This window comes from Passer domesticus, chromosome 11 (genome assembly GCF_036417665.1).
Source record: "Passer domesticus isolate bPasDom1 chromosome 11, bPasDom1.hap1, whole genome shotgun sequence".
NCBI lineage: Eukaryota > Metazoa > Chordata > Aves > Passeriformes > Passeridae > Passer > Passer domesticus.
Genome location: NC_087484.1, coordinates 31,139,270 through 31,160,105, shown reverse-complemented (window position 1 = coordinate 31,160,105; position 20,836 = coordinate 31,139,270). Strand labels below are relative to the sequence as shown.

Here is a 20,836-nt window from a genome sequence, read left to right as displayed (position 1 = left end):
AGGGAGCGGAGCTTCCCTTCCTCCCGCTCGGGGATGGGAGCTCGGCCACGTGCTGCTGCGGGAGGTTGTGTGCTTGGCCCCGGCACTGCCCTGGTTGCAACTCAGCCTGGCACCCACCCTGCCTGCCTTCCCCGCTGCTGCCTGCTGCTCTCAGGCACTGCCCACATCCCCCTGCCCTCTGTCCCTCTGCAAAAGGAGCATTTCCCTCCTTCCCTGCCGCTGCCGGCTGGCAGGGGATCACTGCCCTGCCAGAGCCCACAGCTCCTCCTGCTGGGATCCTCACTGCACCAAAGGGAAAAAACGGGACTTGGCAGCTGGCAAACATCTGCTCTTGTTCTCTGGGCTCTCCTGATATAGTCTAGGAAAGAACTGTTATTCCTTTCCCCATCGTTTGAGCTCTGTAATTTCAAAGGTATCATCATTTGGAGGGAGGGGCTCATCTTTCCATTCCAGGAAGATTCCCACCTTCCTTGGCAGACATCTGTCTTTTCAAGCAGGACAGACACCAGAAAATCCTGACTTTCTATGCCTTGCTTCTGTTTGATCTGACAATGGCCAAATGCTCCCTGCAGCACCAGCAGCCCTGCAGTTCCCACCCTGAAGAGGCTGCTGGGGCAGAGCAGGAGGGAGGGATGCTTTTCCCTTGGAAGGCACAGATCCCTCCCGCTGTGTCCCAGCCCAGGCAGCACTCACCAAAGGAGATGTCCCCGAAGTCGAGCTCAGGGAGGTCGAAGTGCAAACTGGGTCCAGTGACGCTGCCCCTGCATGGCGAGGACAGAGCAGGAAATGCCTTGGTTCAAGGAATTGCAAAGCTCCGGCTGTCGTGGCTCGGGGGCACAAACCTGGTGTCAGGGCACCGTGCCTTTCAAACCAGCACACACCATGTGCTCAGCACAGTGCCCCTGGGCACAGGAGGCAGCTAAAGCCAAGTGGCCAGCAGCCAGCAGCCACTGATGGGCTCTGGGCACAGGGCAGGCAGGAAAAGCCCCCGGGATGCTGCTGGTCCCATGAAGGACCCTGAACACACAGCCAGACATGGCTCCGGGCCTCAGTTTCCCCATCTGCAATGGCATGGACATCAAGGTGTCCCCACAAACTTCTGTAACCAGCCCTGCCAGACACAGGTTCCTGCTTTGCTACTTCTTAGCTGGAACTGCTGTTCCCATGGAGGAGCTTTCTCAGCAGAGTTTGACCCACACCATCATTACAGACACAGTTCTGAGCCATGAACCCAGGGCAGCCCCAAACATCCTCTGAAAAGAGCAGCAACACTTCTACACAGGGGACAGATGAATCCTAGAGGAAAGGACCAGCTTGCCAGCAGTGCACCAGCTGGCACAGCCAAGAGCAACAGCTTCAACAACCAAACAAGGGGGTCCTGAATCTAGCACAGCACCTCACCTGTCCTTGAAATCAGCAGACACACTGCAAAAGTCACCAACACCCACTGAAAGCAGCACTTGAAGCTGCACAACACTCCCCAGTTGATTTCATGGCTGATGCCAATTCATGCCCACTCTGCCTTGTGGTTAAAAATCCAGGCCCAGTGACCTGTGCCTTCTGTTGGATTCACAGCACTGCCCCTGGCTCTGCTCCACACATCTCAACAAGAGACACCTGCCCTTGCTCAAGGAGAAAGCTGCTGATGCACAAACATCCCATCACCAGTTAGGGGAGGGACAGAGGAGAATCAATTATTGGATGGTGGAAGGTTCCCTCTTGATCTCCAAAATAAAAAAGCAGCACTTTTCCTCCAAGAACAAAGCCATCATCATTCTTTCTCCACTGGGGGCAGACCTACTCACCACTTTGCTCTTGCTAAGTAATAACTTCCTTGTTCTTGTTCATCCATCTCCCTTATCTTATTGCCATAATCCAGTGCAGATTGCTTTCATTTCTTCACTGCCTTGCCCCAGTGCCTCCCAAGAGCAGCAGCCCAGCTCCAAAGCTGCAGAGCAGCCAGCATCAGCTCTCCTGCTCCCACTGCATTATCCTAGCAGCACATGGCTCAGGCTGGCAGGGACAGGGCCTCGCGCTGCTGTGGTGCTGAGCACTGAGCTCTGCCTCCCCTATCATCACCCCTTGTCCCTTGTGCTGGGCCAGGATGATCTCTTGCCATGGCACCAGCCCAGGGGATGATGCCCAAGTCCTTGGCACAGTTCCTGCTGCACAGTTCCCTGATTCCCACATCAGCCCTTTCCTGGCTGTGCACAGGAGGCACCAGAGCCCTCTGGGCACAGCAGCAGGGAGCACAGCTTGTCCCCCACAGCATGGCCATGAGAGGGGAGGTGAGGCTGCTGCTGCCCATCTGGCATGGATTATTGACAGAAGTTTTTAAAAGCACTGCTGCTGCTGCAGAATGCCCCAGGCTGGCCCATCTCCAAAGCCCTGGGGGCCTTGCTGGCTGTTCAGCTGGGACATCCCAGAGCAGCTGCTGCCCAAAGCTGATCCATCCCACTGCCTGCCATGGCCCAGGGCAGAGGGAGATCCCTGCAGGGAGGAGTCATTCCAGCTCCAGGTACCACACAGGGCAGGAGGCATCCTCCCACTAAAGCAATGCCAGCATCAGAGCTGAGATGAAGACCTCAGCAAACACCTTTTCTCTCTGCTCCACCCCAACAGGAGGCAGGTGGGGCATGTCCCAGAGACAGCTGCAGATGTGCCCACCAAGCTCCCAGGGTCCTTACTTGATGGTCAGGATGGCAGGCGTAGGAGATCCAGCCAGACTGAACCGGAATTCTTCCTCAAACCTCCCCAACACGGTGGCACTGAAGGAGATCTGGAGAGTCTGGCTCCCACCTGCTGCAATGATGCCCTCCTGGGGTGCCAACTTGAAGCCCAAGCCCACCTTTGTGGCCGAAGGGATGTAGCTGAAGGGAGCATCAAGAGCTCCTTGGTTGATCAGGTTCACCTGCAGCAGCAAGAAAGCAAAGTGGAAATTCGTGTGGAATCTTCCCTTCTTGGGAGTTATTGTCTAAGGATGCAATGAACAGCCACAAAAGGCAGAAGATGCTTTGTGCTGCTGAATGGCAGAAGTCAGAAGATACAAGAGGACAAGTTCTGCCTTTGGGTTTTCATGCAAAGCAGTGGCAGCTGCACAGACCTGCAGTCACCCTGGGGTTATCCCATGGACACAGAGCAGTGCACCTCTGGGCAGCATCACCCAGCTCATGGAGACCTGGCCCTGAGAGCAACGTGGGGTGATTGCAGCTGCCTAGTGAATCAGCACTGAGCTGCTGCTGCCCCAGCCTGCACAGCTCCAACAGCACCATCACCTCATTCACCTTTTCCCACACCATGGAAACAAGACATTTATAATGAGGCATCAGCAGCAAAATGTACACACAGCACCATCTTTTGGTATAGAAAACTCGTGGTGTCTTTCTCTTCTACAGTCAAGCTTTTGAAAGTGTTTGCCCTGATGCAGTGCCTCATTTCCTGCCTCTTTTCAGTTGCTCTTTCATGAGTTTTTTACAAGCTTGACACTATTGGGGGGTGGACGCAAATAGGTAGAAAAATCCTTTGCTTTTTTCCCAGGAACACTTTTCTCTTTCCAGAGCCAGAGATGCACCAAGGCTGAAGTGTGGGACTGGTCAGCAAGGGACAGAACTCCCAAGGCTTTCCTGGGACTTCCAGGAATGAGCAGGAGACCCTTGACTGGAAGCTGTTGGCAGTGGACTGAAGCTCAAAGGCAGCCAGTTGGTTCCAGCTGCTTCTGCAGAGCCCAGTCCAAAGGTGCCTTGTGTCTGGCACTGCCACAAAAGCCTCTGAACATGCAGCTTTTGCACCCAGTGCTGGTTGCACCTGCCAAGGGCTTGTTTTGCAGGAAGCCTCCCAGCTGATCCCTAAGGAAGGCTGCCCAAAAGCAGGGGCTGGGCCTTCATGAACAACAGACACACCTTTCTGACCCCCCAGACTGGACTAGCACATCAAATATTCCCTGCTCACAACTGCCCAGCTTGGCAGGAATTCCACAGCTCCACCAGGCTTGCTGCTGCCTCAGGAGCCATCAGCATCCATCCCCAGCCCTGCTGCTCACCTCACAGACATGGGGGGTATTGACAAAAATGTCCCCAAGGTCCAGAGTGTCACAGCTGAGCTCAACCAAGGGTCCTTGGCCTTCCCCTCTGAGCTGCAGGGGCAGCCTATTCTCACGGCCTGGGGAGAGATGTCCATTTCAGTACAAGCATTCCCTCTGTCACACTGTCTTTTCCAGGCTGCCTCAGTGCTAGTCCCTGACTCTGAGCTGGATGCCACCAGCTCCTGATGCTGCAGGACAAGATATGGACCCTTCTCTTCCCTCAACAGATATCCCTTGGGGCTGACTTCTAATTCCTAACCCATTCCTCGGGCTGGTTTCCAATTGGAGCCACCAGTTTGCTGAGTTTCAAACATCTCAGGGGTCCTGGAGGGGCAGACCAAGCAGTAATGGGTAGAAATTGAAGGAAAGGAAATTTAGGTTAGATATTTGGGATGATATTTTTTCCTGTGAGGGTGGTGAGACACTGGAGCAGGTTCCCCAGGGAAGTTGTGCAAGTCCCAGCCCTGCAAGTGTTCAAAGCCAGGCTGGATGGGGCTTGCAGCTACCTGCTCTAGGGGGAGGTGTCCCTGCCCATGGCAGGGGCCTTGGCACTAGATGATCTTTAAGGTCCACTCCATCCTTAACATCCTAGGATTCTGTGCTTTCCTTCCCATGCACCTAGAGGAGCTTGGAAATCCATTCAGTGAAGGCACAAAGCTCATCCAGAGCTGGGCAATTACCAAACTACCTGGCCCAGCAGCACAGGACTTTGTTGCCCAAGTCCTCACCTTCTGACCCTCAGCACTGGGCTCTGTTTCCACAGACTGAGAGCTGCAAGGTGACAGCTCCCACACAGGGAGAGAAGCAGCTGCTGGCCAAGGCTGCTCCTTCTACCAACAGCCTGGGCTCAGTGGGGCTCAGCCACCTCTGCTCTGCTGGTGTCTGGCCAGTGGGAGCTGATCCAGGCTCAGGGAGCACATTTCTAACCCAGCTCCTGCCACCTGATGATGGATCCATGTCCAGTGGAGCCATCCTGGAGGCCAGGGGCCTGCAGGGGCTTAGTGCTTGTTCACTAAAGCTGCTCTGCTCTGCAGCTCTCTGGCCTTTGAGGAAATGCCAGCAAAGGCATGGCATGAAAACCTCTCCCTGCACTGCCTGGGCTGTGCTGGGATCAGGAACCCAGACACAGCACTCTGAGCCCTGGCCTTGCACGGGACACTCCCTGGGAGCTGCAGGGCCACTGGGGATGTGCCAGCACTGCCCTGCTGGCCAGGGACTCTTCCCAGCACTGCCAGGGCAGCCCAGTGGGCTCAGGCTTGCACCATGGCTGCACTGAGGGGGAGAGAAGCAGGGCACAGGAGCTGCACCTGAGATGCTGCAACAAGCCACACTTTGATACTCCACTGCTTCCAGGGGTTTGAAAGTCATCTTAATTTTGGCCAAACCATCCGGCTCGATTTCTCCCTCCTACAACAGAAACAGCAAAACATTTCTCTTCAAACTTCACATTTCTTGTTTTCAACCATAGTCCTGTCAGCCTTTGTTTAGAGCATCAGTGATGAGTGAACAACACAAGGAGCCCAAGGAAACCCTCCAAAGGCAGCTCAACACAGTGCTGGAAGCTCTCAATGCTGGTCAGCTGCCACTCTCCACAATTTCCTACTGCTCTGACACAAGCTCTTGCTCACATCATGCTGCTGTCAGCTGCACTGGGATGTAAGTGCCAATGTGCACTGGTGGCTCTTCACAAGGAGAGATCATGATCCCCTCCCCCAGAAATAAAAATATTAGTTTAACCTGTTTTGAAAGAAAGCAGAGGTTGGGATTATTCTGGGCTTTACTCCAAGGGGAGAAGGGATTTTGCACTGTGCACACACCAGGCATTCATCATCTCTCACAATGCCAGTGCTCAGAATCAGGGCTCTGGCTGCTGGCAGCACGTGGCAGTTTGCTTGCACAAACAGAAAAGGAAAAGGTTTTCTGTCCCTGTGTGCAGGAGAACTCAAAAGGCCCAGTGAAACCTTCTAGCCTTGTGTCCAGGCTAACAGATGGCACTGGAAGGCAGACTCAGAAATAGTGCAAGGCGTGGTTACAGGAGGCCATTGGCATTTCTGGGATTAACCTTGGGCTGAGTTTGGCCTCCTTTTCCCAGCCAACCATTGCCAGCTTCAGGTCAGTGTGTGAGCTGGCAGTGCTGCAACAGCCTCTGCTGAGCCCCACGTGTGGGGGCAGCCCCTGCCTACAAGAACTGCTCCCTGTGACACTGCAAGGACACGCACGGAGTGCCCTGAGCTCCAGCCCTGGCAGCAGAGCTCGGCTTTGTCAGGCTCCCAGCCCTGCCTTGACCCTCCAGGCCAGAAATGCTTTGAGCATTTTAGCATTTTTAGGTCAGCTCTGCAGCTGCACCAGAAACTCAATGCCCTCCCTCCCAGCATGTGGGGCCAGCTGAGGATCTGCCCCGTGACCACAGCCAGGGTTGCAGTGGGTGGGAGGAGAAAGAGGGAGAGGAGGAAAAGGAGGAAAATGAGGTTCTCAGCTATCACTTACCATTGGCTCAATGAAAGAAACGTCATCCGAGAACATGGGGTCCTGGTGCACCTTTGCCATCTCCCCTGGGGCTCTCAGGCTGGCAGCACGATCTTCACAAGAGCCCTTCTCTTTCCCTGTTTCTTTCTCCTCCATTAATTTTTCCTGCCGCAGCTCTGTCTGTGACTGCCCAAAAAGACTCTGCCTGCAGCCAGAGGAGACACAAAGCCAGCAGGTCGTTTAATAAGCCACAGATTTGCAGAGAGAAGTGTGAGTGCAGGAGAGCAAAGCACCTGGGGAGGAGCAGCAGTGTGACAGATGAGCAATGCCACGACTGACTCTCACCATTAACAGACAAATACCATGTCTATAGGTTAAGAAAAGGGTTTTTTACCCCGAGTTGTTATCAAGGGACAGCTGGGGTTGGGATATTTGGGAGGGTCAGCGTGTCACCATGGTGACATCTGACCTCCAATCAAGATTGGAGGAAGTGAACTCCACCACAGGACAGCGAAGAAGGGGTCGATGGTCAGAATTTTGGGAGAGGCTAAAGGGTTAAAAGGCAAAACCTCCATTGTGTGGGCGAGCACACCTGGGGAAAATCCTTCCGTAACATCTTCTCTATCCAGTCTTCTGTTGTATTTTTGATAAGGTTTAATCAACCTTTCTAAACTTAGGAAAAGTGAGTGGCTATTTCTCACAAGCAGCCGCTCCCCAGCAAGGGCTGACCCCAAGCCCTGGGGGTCTCAGAGGGATCACAGGATAACTTGCTGTTCACTGGCATAGCAGGTAGTTTTACTCCATATCTGCAGGCTCGCAAGAGGTTTCCAAAGCCAGAATCCCTCAAGGGAACCTCCTGGCTCAAAGCCTCTGCTAAAACCGAGGGAGAATCCACCAGCCACTTCAAGTGGCTTTTCCTCCCACTGAGCTGCTGGGGGAGGCAGATAAAGATTATGGAGCAGGACTTCCCTGGGAAGGGGAGACAGAGTTGGGTTGCAGCTCCATGTTACCAGCACTGTGAAAAATGCCTATTATATTATTGCCTTTTTGCAAATATTAAAATGAATACTATATGTGTGATGTTGGAAAGTGATGTTGTATTAATCCTTTTTTACAGACCAAGGAATAATAACTGTTGAATTTGCAGTGTGGTTCTTTGGTGTGTTTTACCTTGAAAACATCCTGATTGAGCCTAAAAAGGGCACATTTTAGCAGTACTTCAATGAAAGCTACGCTAAGAAAGGGAGCAGTCAAAACTCTGAAAGAGTGCAAACGCACATTAGAGCAATACAGTGACATGGAAACCCAAAAGGAGGATGCCATTTCCAGTCTGAAGGATCCAATCCCAGCTCAATGAAGCACCATGAACAGGAGCACATCAAGGAAGCAGAACAGGAGGTTTCTGTGTATTTACCAGCAATGCAGTCTGGGACTATGGGTTGTCACCCACACTGGTAACTGTTTGCTTGGCCCAGCAGAGAAACCCTGTGCAATGTGTTGGAAATAATGATGCAGATGTGTTGGTGCACTTTGGATTTAACAGCAGCAATCAGGATTGGTCACCAGGTGAACAGCTCTTGCCTGACAAACACAAGACTCTCTGCTTTGATGCTCAGGGAGAGCTCAGGGGAAATGTGCTTCTGCCCAGCAGCTGCTGGCCTTTGTGCTCTCCTACAGCCCCACTGAGGAAACAAAAGTTCCTGGCCTTGGTGCTTTGCTGCTGCTCAATCTGTCACTTCCAAGTGTCTTCTGGGGACTTTGGTGATGAATGCATCACACACAAAAATAAAGAGAACATCTGCCAAGCTGAACTTTGTTCATGTCAGCAGTGATGAACTTGCTTCAGGTTCAGCTCCTGAAGGATGTATTGCTGCAATGATGGGCCTGACCAGTTCCCATTATCACTGGTGAGAACATCCCTGCTGGCTGAGGGAGAAGCCTTAGGACAGCAGTGCTTATGTGCTGGATGTGAGGCTTTGGAGAGAGGGGAGGAAAGACAAGGCCCCAGCAGCCCCAGAGCTCCTGCATGTGCTCCAGGGGTGATGCCAGGGCTGCTGCAGCTCTCTGCTGGGGCTCGGGGATCAGTGCCTGCTCTGGGCAAGGCACAGCATTCTGTTCTTATTCTTCTGCCAAAAATTTCACTGGAACAGAGAAGCTGCCAGTTAAGGGAATCCCTGGCCACACTTCAGCACTACATTCCATCCCATTCCATTCCATTCCATTCCATTCCATTCCATTCCATTCCATTCCATTCCATTCCATTCCATTCCATTCCATTCCCACTGCTGCCCCATGTTACATGCTCCTGCCCTCAGATGTCAGGATGGCAATAACACTCCTGGGGGAGACTTCAGGGCTTGCCTGAGAAAGAAGGGATCTTCTTCTTTTCAAATTATCAGGAGAAGAGGATCCAGCCCAGTTCAGGACTCAGTTTTCAGGACTGAAAAACCAAGTGCAAATCAGCCCCTGCATCTCCTACATCCCACCCCGGGCTGTACCCACCAGACTCCTCTGTTCCTGCTGTAGCAGTCATCTCTCACACAGACCTGGCTCCCCAAGACCCAAGGACACAAGCTCTACAGCTGAACTTAACTCCTCTGAATTTCAGCCAACATCACTAAGCTGTTGCCTGAGCCCACAGATAGAAGAGCCGTGAAGGAGACATCCCTGACATTGTAATAACCAAATGAAAATACCAGTGCCAATAGATGGGGCTGGCAAGCTAAATTTTTGGCCTTTTATCTGTGAATTGTGAGCTGTTCCTTAAGATAGTTCTCATCCTGTTACATCTACCCTTTCAATGAATCACTACTGCACCCTGACAGGCACTACCGCACTACTGACAGGCAAAAAAGATAAGGTATGGAGAGGGGTTTAATAGGCTGTTTTCTTCTGCTGTTTAACTAGGGCCCTTTGTATGTTTGTTTCCTTGCACGGCATCTAAAGGCAGGTCCAGATCTCCCAATGGCACCTGGCAATCCCCAGACACTGCTCTTGCTTTGAGCAGTGTGTCTGCTCAGATGATTGCCAGAGGTCCCCTCCAAAAGTTATTCTATACTTTTATCTTCTAAATCAGCCCAATTGCTTTTCAAATATTCACTAAATGTCTCATATTTCCTACACACCATGTGCAAGTACCCATGGGCATGTGGTATATTGATAGGCATTAGAGGAGCTCGACCTTCATGAAAGTTCCCAAGGAAGAATTCATGATCTTTTGGCAAACACTTAAACCAAAATGAAAAAACCAGCAGAAACACAGGAACTTCAGAGTATTCAAAAAGAAATCTCAAGGAAAAGGGGGCACAACCTTATTCAGAGATTTAAATCTCTGTTTGAAATTTTAAACTGGCTTTCAAAGGTTCATCATGGAACACAAGAGGTGACTGATGCCCTCCGCTGACAAGGGAAATCAGATCAGCTTCAGGAACAGGAACTGCACTGGCTGCCTGCAGCACAGCTCATGTTGGGCATCTGATGCAGGGACCCCTGCAAGGCCACGTGCCTGTGGCCTCCCAGAGAATGGCTCTGTTTGGCTGACAGTGCTGAGAAAGCATTTCAGGAGCTGCTTGTGCTCAGCAGGGTGCAAGCCAGCTGCCAACATGTTCCAGCAGCCTCCAGGAAAGCTGGGACAGAGAAAGCTCAAAGGCTGCATCCTGCTAAGAACACTGAAGGCAAGAGCAGCTGCCATCCATCCTGCTCCCTTCCAGCCAGGGCTGCAGGGATGCTCAGGCTCCTTTTGTTGCTCTTTCCCAGCCCTGTTATCACTCAAAGGTGTTTTGCACAAGGACAGATCCTCACCTCTGGGTGCTCAGCTGGAAACGAGCTTCCAGGTTCCCAGAGTTGTGGAGCAGCAGAGTCTTCTGGCTGCTGCTCTTGACTGGACATGTGGAGAAGTCCAGCTGCTCAGGGAAGTCCAGGACAGCTCGGGCAGCAATGGCCCGAATTGGCACCACTATCCTTCCCCTTGTAGTGATGCAGGTGAGCTCGTGGGAATAATCCTGCAGGAAAAGAAACTGCCTCAGCACAGGGCATTTAGTGCCGTCCCCATGGCAGAAGAAAAACCATTTCCTATAACTCTTCAAGGGCATCAATTTACCTATCCCACCCTAAATGAACATTAAGCTCTACTAATATGTCACATTTTAGAGGCACTAGCGCACTTTGCAAAACCTGTCTCAGTGGCATTAAGCTCTTCTGTCACTTGGTCATCCAGAGAACTGCCCTAGGCCACCATCATTTTTACTCTAAATTTTAATGATGTTCAGTAATTCCTAAGTCCCTTCTAAGGAACATGGAGCTAGGGAACACAGGACATTCCTCTTTAGCTTTCTATATTCCCACTGTTTGAGAATAGGACAAAGTTAAACTGACTCAAAGCAGCAAAAAAAAAAAGATGAGAAAACAGCTGCACCCAAAGAGCTCCTGCACCTCTGGCTTGGTGTAGAAACATAGTTGGCTCAGAACTCCCCTCCAACTTTGCCTCTCCAACCAAGTCAGGAGGAGAACAGTGGTAACAGTGCTAACATTGCTTTCTAGCATGCTGTTGGAAAGAGCCTGTCTTTGTTTCCCTGCAAGGCTTCCTCCCTTCCATGCCACGGCCTAAACCCTTCTGTATGAACAAGCCCCCAGATCACAACACTGACCCCCCAGATCCCAGAACTGAGATCAGACTTGCCAGGGCCTCAGCACTGCTGTTCAAACCTGCACACAAAAGCACCTTTGGCACGCAATGGGTGCCAGCTGACAGAGCAAGCACAGGGACAGGCATGAAGACAGAGGCACAGCAGCGTCACTGCCATGGGCTCTGGGCTCACAGCTCTGCCTGCAGCTTGGACCTGCCCTACACCAGCTCCTGCAGGCAGGTGTCCAAGTCCCCTGCAGCTCAGCAACCTCCTGCTGACCAAGGGCACCCAGCAAAAAAAAACCTGGCAAAAACCTACTAAAAACTCGGCAAAATATTCAGAAAACCTGCCAAAAACCTTCTAAAAACCAACCAAAAACCTTCTAAAAACCCGCCAAAAACCTTCTACAAACCTGCCAAAAACCTTCTACAAACCTGGCAACAGTGTGCCTGTGCCTGTGCCAGGCCGGGCTCACGGGCACAGCACATCCTCTGCCCTGGCCCTGCAGCTGCACCATGCTCACTTGCGCTCTGGGACAGCACAGCTGCAAGGCTGCAGAGCAGAGGCTGGGAAAAAGCACCGTCCTTGCTCCAGCCCAGGGGGAGGCAGGGAAGCTCTTGCCAGCCGGGAAGGAGGAAAGCTCTCTGACCTCTTTGTTCCTCATCATCATGAACCCCCTTCCGCTGTACCTAGAGATGGCCCAACATCTATCAACAGCCCTCTGTCATTTTCATCCTGTTCCCTGGGCATCTTCCCTTGGCAATGCTCAGGGATGTGCAGGGAGGGGAAGCAGAGCCTGTCAGGCCTGGCTGCAGTGCCTGGCAGCCCGTGCCAAGCTGGGACTGGCTGCAGGCTGCCTGCCCACAGCCTGGAGCCAAGCTCCCAGCATGGAATGGGCTGCACCCAGAGTGCAGGGAAAACAATGGCTTTGCAGAGAATTCTATGCTTGGGCTCCTCCAGGCTCACCTTGTTCTCCTAGGGGCTGAAGTGGATGCGCACGGGGCAGAGGCGCCTGCTGGCACCGTGTGGTACACACCCCTGGGGCACGCCAGCTGGAAATAAGGGCAGCTCTCCATGCACACCTTCACCAGCCGAGGAATCTGCAGCAAAGACATCAAATGATGATTTTGACACTTGTGCAAACAGGACAACAGGAGACCTGTCCCTGCCCTGCTGACATCCCTCCTTGACCCCTTTTCCAAAGCCCTTCCAGCTGAGCAGGTGCAGGCACATCATTCACAAGGGTCAGCTGGAGTCCCTTCTCTCTGGCTCCAGCATTTTGGCCAGGGCCAGCGGGGCAGGGCCTGGTGGCAAGGAAGGGCCAAGCAGGTCAGCACCAGCAGGATGGAGACAGAGCACCTGAACCAAGTCATCTGTACATTCAACAAGGCCAAAAAACCTGCTGGCTCCTGCCTGCACTCAGCCATGCAGTCATGTTCCAGAGGGGGAATGTGCTCCCTGAAAGCAAACCAGCACATTCTCCTGGGGGAAGGAAGAAATTCCCTTCTAGCAGATCACGTTTGGGTAGGCACATTCTGGGGATAGAGTCATGCAGGCAGACCAGCAAGAGAGGAGACCAAACACTGTGGCCTTACTGGGAATAAAAGCAAACCTGAAAAGCCAAAGAAGGAACACAACAAGACAATCCCTAAAACAAGGAGATGGCAAAGAGAATTTAAATGGGCAGTAAAGCAGCAAGGAAGAATCATAAAACCATGAGAGCAATCATCTTGTCAAAAGTGACAGAAACACAGACAGGCTGTGCCTATGGACTGTGGGCTTCAAAGGCATTTTCTGCCTGGAGAAACATGACCAGCACTGACTGACACTGTGCTTCCAGTATGAAAAGCCAATCTTGGCTCTCCAGGGCTTCTTGCTGCCTGTGCAGGCAAGCTGGGCTGCTGGGCATTGCTGCCTGCAGCCACAGGCCAGGGTCTGCCCTCTGGCATTCACAGACACAGCAAACATGCATTTTCTAGCACACTGATATCACCAACCCCTGAGCACCAAAATAATCTCAACAAGTCTAAACCGGATGATTTGGACTCCCTCCTTTCTGTTCCCACCAGCCTACCCTTGGCACAAGGCTCATCTAAGAAAAAGTTGCCCTGACTGAAATTCCAATGGTCTCTGTTTTCCTCGTTACACTGGAACACAACTGCTGACATTTTTCAACTTTTCCCCTCTCAACTCTCTTGGGAAATTGCAAAACCATCACAATTTCTTCAAGTGAAGGTGGAAACCTCCAGGAGCACATGGCTTTGCATGTGCTGTGGCTCTCCAAAGGGAAAGCAGAGCACCGTGTTGCTCTTGGAAAAGCTGAGCAGAGCGGGATGAAGCTTAGCAGGAGCCTCAAGTGGCACCTAAAGGGCTCCCACTGCTTCTGCTACATCACTCTGATTCCAGGGCTGTTCCAGAACACGTTTCCTGCAGTGCCAATGCCCTTAATGAGAAGTGATTCCAGCATCAAGTGGAGCAGACTCAGCCCCTGAGCTTTGACTGTGAGCTGCACAAAGGGAGCCCAACAGGCTGAGAGCAGCAGAGATTCCTACCAGGAGCCAAGATTAACCAAGGACACACAGGAGGTGCTATAGACTCAAGGCAAAGCTTGAGAGCAGGTCAGAACTGTACAGGCCTCAACATTCCTATCAATCCACAGCTTTCAAAAGAAGGAAACTCCTTTGGGATAGACACCATCAATGCATGGCCAAAATCAGGGCACAATTCCCAACACACAAAGATTCCCATCATCTTGCAGAACAAGGGGCTGAGACATTTTGTCCTGCATGTGCTGCAGCAGATAACTTGCTTTGCTGCCCACTTGGACAATGACAGCACTCTCCTCTTCTAGCACAGGGTTCAAGCTCCAGGTGCCAGCACTTACCTTGTCCTTATTCGTCACAGACAGCACCATTTCAGAGACCTCCCGAGCCACGAAGTTCTGAAACACCATCTCTGGTGGGGAAACCTGAAACAAGCTCTGTTTCGGGGCAGCTGACGGCAGCTGGAGAGGCGAGAGAGAGCAGGGACAGCTTCAGCTGCTGGGAGGAAGGCTCATGAAGGACAATCTTACACTGACCCCCAGTGAAGTGCAGACTCTGGGGGAGCACATCTGCCCAGGACACACTGGGCAAACAGTGGCTCACCCACCTCTGCTCTGAGCTGATCAAGAACTGCTTGGTCAGCTTCCAGCAGGTTCAAGCCAAGCTACTCTTTTGATTTCTCCAGCTTTCCTTCTCCACAATGCCAGGCAGCACTTTCCTTAAGCACAGCCCTGTGCCCCCTGGGGCACGGCCTGAGCACTCATGCAGTAAGTAAAACCCACAAATTTACATCAGACTCTAGGAGAAACAATTCTGGGATGTCCTTTACTCTGAGACAGGGAAACTGAGGCCCACACAACTGCAAATTTCTGTTTGGATCTAGAACTTAGGCCTCAGGATGACGAGAACAGTACCAGAGGAGGTGTCAGAGATGAGGTGACATTTGGATGAAGCCAAAAGGTTATGAAGTGAAAGGATGGAATTTGTTGGTTCTGTGTGTTGTTTGTGGGTTGGATTTGTTCAGGTTGGTTTGTTGGGTGTTGCTGTGAGCTGGCAGAGGGACGGGGTTGAAGACCTGACCAAAAGGAAGGAGGATGAGAGGGGAGGGGACACAAAAGTTGGTGGTCAGAGAGAAGGGAAGTTCCTGAGTGCCCCTCCAAGGGGAAAGGGGACAGGGACTGTCCCGGCCGGGTACAAAGGGGATACAAAGATTGCCATTTTGTTGGAGGCTGTGTTTGCTCCTCTCCAGGGGCAAGGAGACACACATGGCTCAAGTGATTTGTTACTAATAAACAGTTTTCTTTTGCTTTGATGATTTTTCCTCTTTCTGTGCATTTAAAAGTTACTGCCTTTCTAACAGAGGTAAAGGCAAAAACAAAGTACAACAGAAGTCAGGAAAAGGACAAATGAGGTGAATGCTGAATGTGGATAAGGTTCAGTTATTTCCTCAGCAACTTGGGTAAGAGTAGAGTTGGTATCTCCTTTTCCCATGAGCTTTAACTGGGTGCTTTCTTGTCATTCTTGCTATCTTATTTAATGCCATTGTAGAGGCACGTCTGGAATGACACAACAGCAGCAAATGCTTCTGGAGCAGAGACACTGCTTGGAGAAGACTCTGCCCTGCTTTGTCTGCCTTCTGCAGCCACACTACTGTCACTGCAGAGACACCAGCAGCTCTCCTGTGATTCCAGGGCAGACACAGCCTGCTGAAGGGAGTGCCTGCAGCACACTGTCCCTTACTTGTGCCCTTCCCTGGGGTGTTCCCAAGGCCCCTCTCCAGGCCAATCCTGAACCACTTTGTTCCATGTCTCTTACTGCCAATTTCCTGCTCAACAGCCCACCTGGCTCACCTGCCCCTTTGGACTGTGCTTTCTACTGAGCCAGTCCTGCCACAAAAGCAGCTTGAAACACACCTCTAAGCAGGCACTGAGCACAGAAAGCACATCCATTCCCCTCTGCCCAGGGCTACTCCCCTGCACATCTGGCAGCCTGCAAAATCTAACACCCTGTCAGGGTCCAGCACATTGTTCCAACCCAAAGCAGGAATGCAATTGGTTCTGCTAAATCTGAAGGAATTCCTGCAGGTCCTCGGCCTTCCAAGGCCAACGCTGCCACTGTGGAGGGAATCCTGTGACCCCGAGCGTTTGATGGTGACCACACCAAAGCAAGAGGTGGCTCCTTCAGCAGGGGAATGGCACATGCCAATGTTGTGCCTTTGTGTCCCCAGCCTTCCCCCATTGTTTTAGCAATGGCAGCCACACTCCAGCACAGCCCAGCAGCTGCAGCAGAGGTTATCTGTGTTGGCTCAGTGCACATCAGGACTCCCAGTCCACCACTGCCAGCAGCTTGCAATGACAACAGCACCTGGACACTGAGGTGTTTTGCTGGAGGCAAGCCTGTCACAAGCACACACCCTCTTCAAACTTGCTATCAAACAGAAAGGAAAAGAGCAGGAAAAGGCTACCTTTGGACCATTCTTGCTCAGGTCTATCCATGGGCCAATTCTGGGCAGAATACTCCCCCCAGTGCTGGTCTCCTTCTTTGTGCTGAGAAACTTCTCCTGCTGGAACTTAGAGGGAAGCAGCTGAAAGGAAACAAAAAAAAAAACAAACAAAAAACCAAACCAAAAACAATAACAAAAACAAAAAACAGCAAGAAGTGTTGCCAGGATTTTTAGTGAAAAAGCCTCTGCTAGGATTTTTCCTGTCCTGAGGAGCTGAGGGCCTCAGGAAAGAAATGTAAACAATGGCTATCTGCTGCTGTGGAATGCCGCGGGTGCATCTTCCATTGGTTCATGTAGATTGTTTTCAATCAGTGACCGATCACAGCCACCTGTGCCAGGGCTGTGAGCAGTCACAGGTTTTTGTTATTCATTCCTATTCTATTCTTGTCTTTGTAGCCTTCTGATCTTCTTCTCTCTGTTCTTTTAGTATAGTTGTAATGTAGTATTTTAGTATAATATACAACATAATAAATCAGCCTTCTGATGAAAATGGAGTCAAGCCTCGTGTCCTCGTCCAAGGGGTTGCAGTTTAAGCAAGAAAGAAGCTCAGAAATGTGCTTGTTCAGAGGGGTTTATCTTGAGCAAGTGGCTCTGGTGAATAATTTGCGATCACAGCCACTTGGGCAGTTCTGGAAGCCCTGGAAGTTACTTGCTGAAATACTTAGTACCAATCAATTAATAATACAGAGTGCAATACACACACTCCAACCACATGGCTGTGTCCCATTAGACTCTTTGTGATCTGATGTGACATGTTTGGGGATTTCTGCTCTTTGGCCATTTGTTTCCTCTTACGTTTCACTGCATTGAGGCAATGCCCTTTTCAGAGAGTGGGAAGGAGCTCTCAGAACTGCCCCAAGTCCATCCCTGCACAACACTCACAACTCACAGCCAGGAGACACCACTGCTGGCTGAGTCCAAGAGAAGCAAGAAAGAAAAGCTGTACCAAGAGGGAGGTGCACAGGAATGTGTCCAAGTTTTTCCTCTCTCTGTTAATGAGCATTTGTTTTCTCTGTCTGGGCTGACAGAGCCCTCCAGAGAAGAAAACACAGGGATCTCCTTGCCAGAGCCTCAGCACTGGGGCATCTTCAGCCCAGTGAGCTCCAGACATCAAGGGACCTTTGTGGCCCTGACTGCAGTGCTGCCTGCGGGGCTGGAGCTGTGCCCAGCCAGGAGCTGAGAGAGAACTGCTGCTTTGGGAGCTCTTCTGGCTGGGACCAGCCGTGGCTCTCAAGGCTTTGGGCAGAGTTTGAGCTCTCCCCCCCACATGCCCAGGTGCCCAAGGGCAGGTTGGTCACAGCAGCACAGGGCAGTGCCCAGCCTGACAGAAGGAATTCCTGTGGCAAAGGGCAGGCACAGAAGCACATGCTGAGGGCTTCAGCTGCACATTGGTTTCACTTGGCTCCCGTGGCACAGCCAGGCAAGGCGCTGGGCTGTCCCTGAAACATCACACAGTGTTCCCTACTGCACCAGGACAGCCCCCACCAACAGCAGCACGGCACAAAGAGCTGGGCAGGGGCTCTGCAGCTTCCCAGCGCTGCTGGACAACAGGGGCAGGGACACCAGGGACACCAGGGCACTTGCCAGCCTGAGCACAGCCCCACTGGCTACTCACAGTGTTAGGCTGCAGTCTTTCCCTCAGCAAAAGACGAGGTGTCGGTGTCTTTTTCAGGAATCCAGAAGCCATTCTGAAGGGAGGGTGTCACAGAGGAGCAACAAGGCCTCAGCAAAACTGGAAGGAGCAACAATGGAACTCTGAAAATCCAGAACCCAATTCGTGGCAGACTCAAGGCATACACTGCTGCTAAACATTTTATATCATTTGAAAGTAGCTAAGTGCTTGCTTGGCATAAGTAGCTAGTATTGTTAGGCCTCTAGTTGGACTTTATTTGGACTAGATGGCTCCCTTGTGCAATTCAAAAATGGATCTTGCTGAAATCTGGAGCTAAAAAGCTGAACATTAATAATACTTAGAACCGACAAAGCTGTAGCTTAAATATTACTTAAAACCAGCTTGAGTGGACCTCCTCTTCTTTAGACTAAAAAACCCCTGCTCTCTCAGCTGCTCCTCACTGGACTTGGGAGAGACTGCAATGTTATGGCTCATGGCTTAAATATTGCTACAAAGGACTTTTTTCCAATTGTGACAAAACTGTACAAAGAAGCTGAGAGCACCCAAGCCCACCCTTCCCTGAAAATGCCTCCTGACTGGAACTTGAGACTGGGAGTTCAGCCCCACAAGGGAACTTGAGGCAAGATAAAGGTGACACTATTGCCCCATTAGCTCAGGTCTCGGGAGAAGTGAACAAGGCCAAGGGAGAAAAATAGATCCACACCAAAGCCACAGCCAGCAGCTGTCCTGAAAATCAGCTCTGTCTGCCTTCAGGCTGGGCAAGTCACAGCCACAGACTCGTCTGCTGAGGCCAGGTTTGCACACACACCTCCCATCAACAGAGGGGCAGGAGGAAATTTTGGGTCTGTGGCACAATCACTGGTAAGGGGCAGTGGACACCCATCCTCCCTCACACAAACTGGCTCAGCTCTACAACCCCCACCCCCAGAAGGCCACATCCAGGGGACATTCCCATCAGGGGCAGCTCAGGGGGTGTCATAGCCCATCAAAGACCCCCAAAGTGCCCCCAGAGCCATTTCTGAGGCCTTGCACCAGATGACTGCATGGCATGCAAAGTAACACAACAGATCCGAAAATCCACTGCCCAATTCGTGGCAGACTCAAAGGATATACTGGTGCTAACAATGTATATTATTTGAAAGTAGCAAAAGACAGAGCCCAACTTGCCCTTCCCCAGGGAGGTACCTGGGCTGTCCCACCTTGCCCAAATCCGCATTCATCCATTGGAGTCTTACATTTTGCGAAACCTCACCACAGAGAAGACCAGAAGAGGATTGAATGGGATGGGATGGGATCCATGGAATGGTGATCTTTTCTACTAAATCTGTCTCTGTCACTCTCTTTCATGCCCACTTCCCATCAACCTCCGTCCCCCCCTCCTTTTTCTATTTCTTTCTCCCTCTCTCTTCCTCACATTTACTGTTACATAAAATCCAGACTATCCACTTTGGCAGATGGTCTCATTTTGCACCTTAATTCAGGGGCACCTCCTTAATAATTTTAATAACCAGATCATAACAACCCACTGAAATTTGAACAGAACTCACTCACCTATAAGTACTTTAAATAAATACTACAGGAAAAACTCTATAAACTAGTGTACTTAGGAAATGTTGCATTTGTTCAGTGAGCAAAAAGCACCATCAGTAGACCATCTATTGTTCATCCCCTCAGCTGTACATGCCACCATCCTGTATCTCCCTGTGGCATTCTCTTTCAGAGCACAGATGGGACAAAACCAGAAAGTACAATTTGAGTCAATCTTTACCTTCAAAGGAAATTCAGGACTCCCTCGCAAAGACCAATGCTTTGCGAGTTCCGGAGTCGCTCACAGAGACCAATTCTCTGCCAATTGACAGCAGTGACTGACAGAAACCAATGCTGTGCCAACAACTGCCGTGGCAATGGCCGAGTGCAGCCGCCTGAAGGCGCCGAGGCTGCGAACGAGCAGCCAGGGCCGAGCTCTGGCGCTGAGGCCGCGGCGCCGGCACAGACGCTGAGGGCCCGGGCGCGGTTACCAGGCAACTGCGGCACCGAGCGCGGGACGGGCCGGGCCGGGCCGCACGCATTGCCAAAGGACATTGGCACTGTCCCTGCTGACTTGACTCGTGTGTTTGCTGCAGAGCCTTTCTGTAGCCAGGAAAGTTTAAAATGTGCTGACAAAGGCAACTATGGCAGGTCTGTACACTGCTCTTCGTACAGCACCAGGATTCTATCCTGGCTGGAGCCCCAGGAGGGGCTGAGGCAGATGCAAAGGGGCTCAGCCTGGAGAAAAGGAGGCTCAGGGGGCCCTTCTGCCTCTGCACAACTCCCTGACAGGAGGGACAGCTGGGTTTCGGGCTGTGCTCCCAGGAACAGGCACAGGAGCAGAGGGAACAGCCTCAGGCTGGTCCAGGGCAGGCTCAGCGGGGATGCTCCCCATGCCCTGCCCACAGACACAGTGGCTGCCCTGACGCCAGGCTGGGGCTGGGCTGGATGGCCCCGCTCAGGGACACGCTGCCCGCAGAGGGCCTGGATTGTGCTGCCACAAGCACCAGCCCTGGCCTGCCCTGCACTTGCCTGGGGCCACACCAGCCCTGCCAGCCCTGTCCCAGCTCCTGGGGCCCAGCTGGGCCCAGTGCTGGCAGCAGACTGCAAGTTTGCTTCTTCCTTCCTTCCTTCCAGGACTGCTGGAGATGACGGCCGTACATATTACGCCTGTGTAGATATGTTTGAAAAGTTAGAATATTTTTGTAAATATGTTCTTAGGTTAGTAGTTCTCTGTAAATATGTTTTGAAGATTGTTACTCCATAGGATCCCATGGAAATATGTGCGGTAGATTGTTGTTGTTGTTGTTATAAGGATTGTTGTAATGGAAGGTGTTCTGTAAATCCTCGTGTTTGCCGATGTTCAGCAAATAAATAATGATTCTTTATAAAACTTCACTTCTCTTTCTCATTCCTTTGGGCACTGTCAGAACCCTGGATGTCCCCCTGACCATCCTA

The 20,836-nt window shown here is 51.7% G+C and overlaps 1 protein-coding gene across 9 annotated transcripts in view; it reads right to left on the bottom strand.

Annotated features, from left to right (window-relative positions):
* LOC135278267 (hydrocephalus-inducing protein-like) overlaps positions 1–20,836 on the bottom strand; it is a 71,265-nt gene that overhangs the window by 10,706 nt on the left and 39,723 nt on the right. The window contains exons 1-10 of one of the 9 annotated variants that reach the window (XM_064384818.1): positions 17,834–19,815; positions 16,180–16,299; positions 14,057–14,176; positions 12,139–12,272; positions 10,349–10,548; positions 6,569–6,752; positions 5,389–5,488; positions 4,040–4,158; positions 2,688–2,911; positions 694–761 (exon numbers count right to left, since the gene is read on the bottom strand). In XM_064384818.1, the coding sequence (XP_064240888.1) occupies positions 694–761; positions 2,688–2,911; positions 4,040–4,158; positions 5,389–5,488; positions 6,569–6,703 (646 nt within the window). In that variant the 5' untranslated portion in view covers positions 6,704–6,752; positions 10,349–10,548; positions 12,139–12,272; ... (1 more) ...; positions 16,180–16,299; positions 17,834–19,815. Of the gene's footprint in view, positions 1–693; positions 762–2,687; positions 2,912–4,039; positions 4,159–5,388; positions 5,489–6,568; positions 6,753–10,348; positions 10,549–12,138; positions 12,273–14,056; positions 14,177–16,179; positions 17,621–17,833; positions 19,816–20,836 lie in introns of those variants that run through there. The other 8 variants (XM_064384821.1, XM_064384817.1, XM_064384814.1 and 5 more) reach the window with 8 other exon arrangements.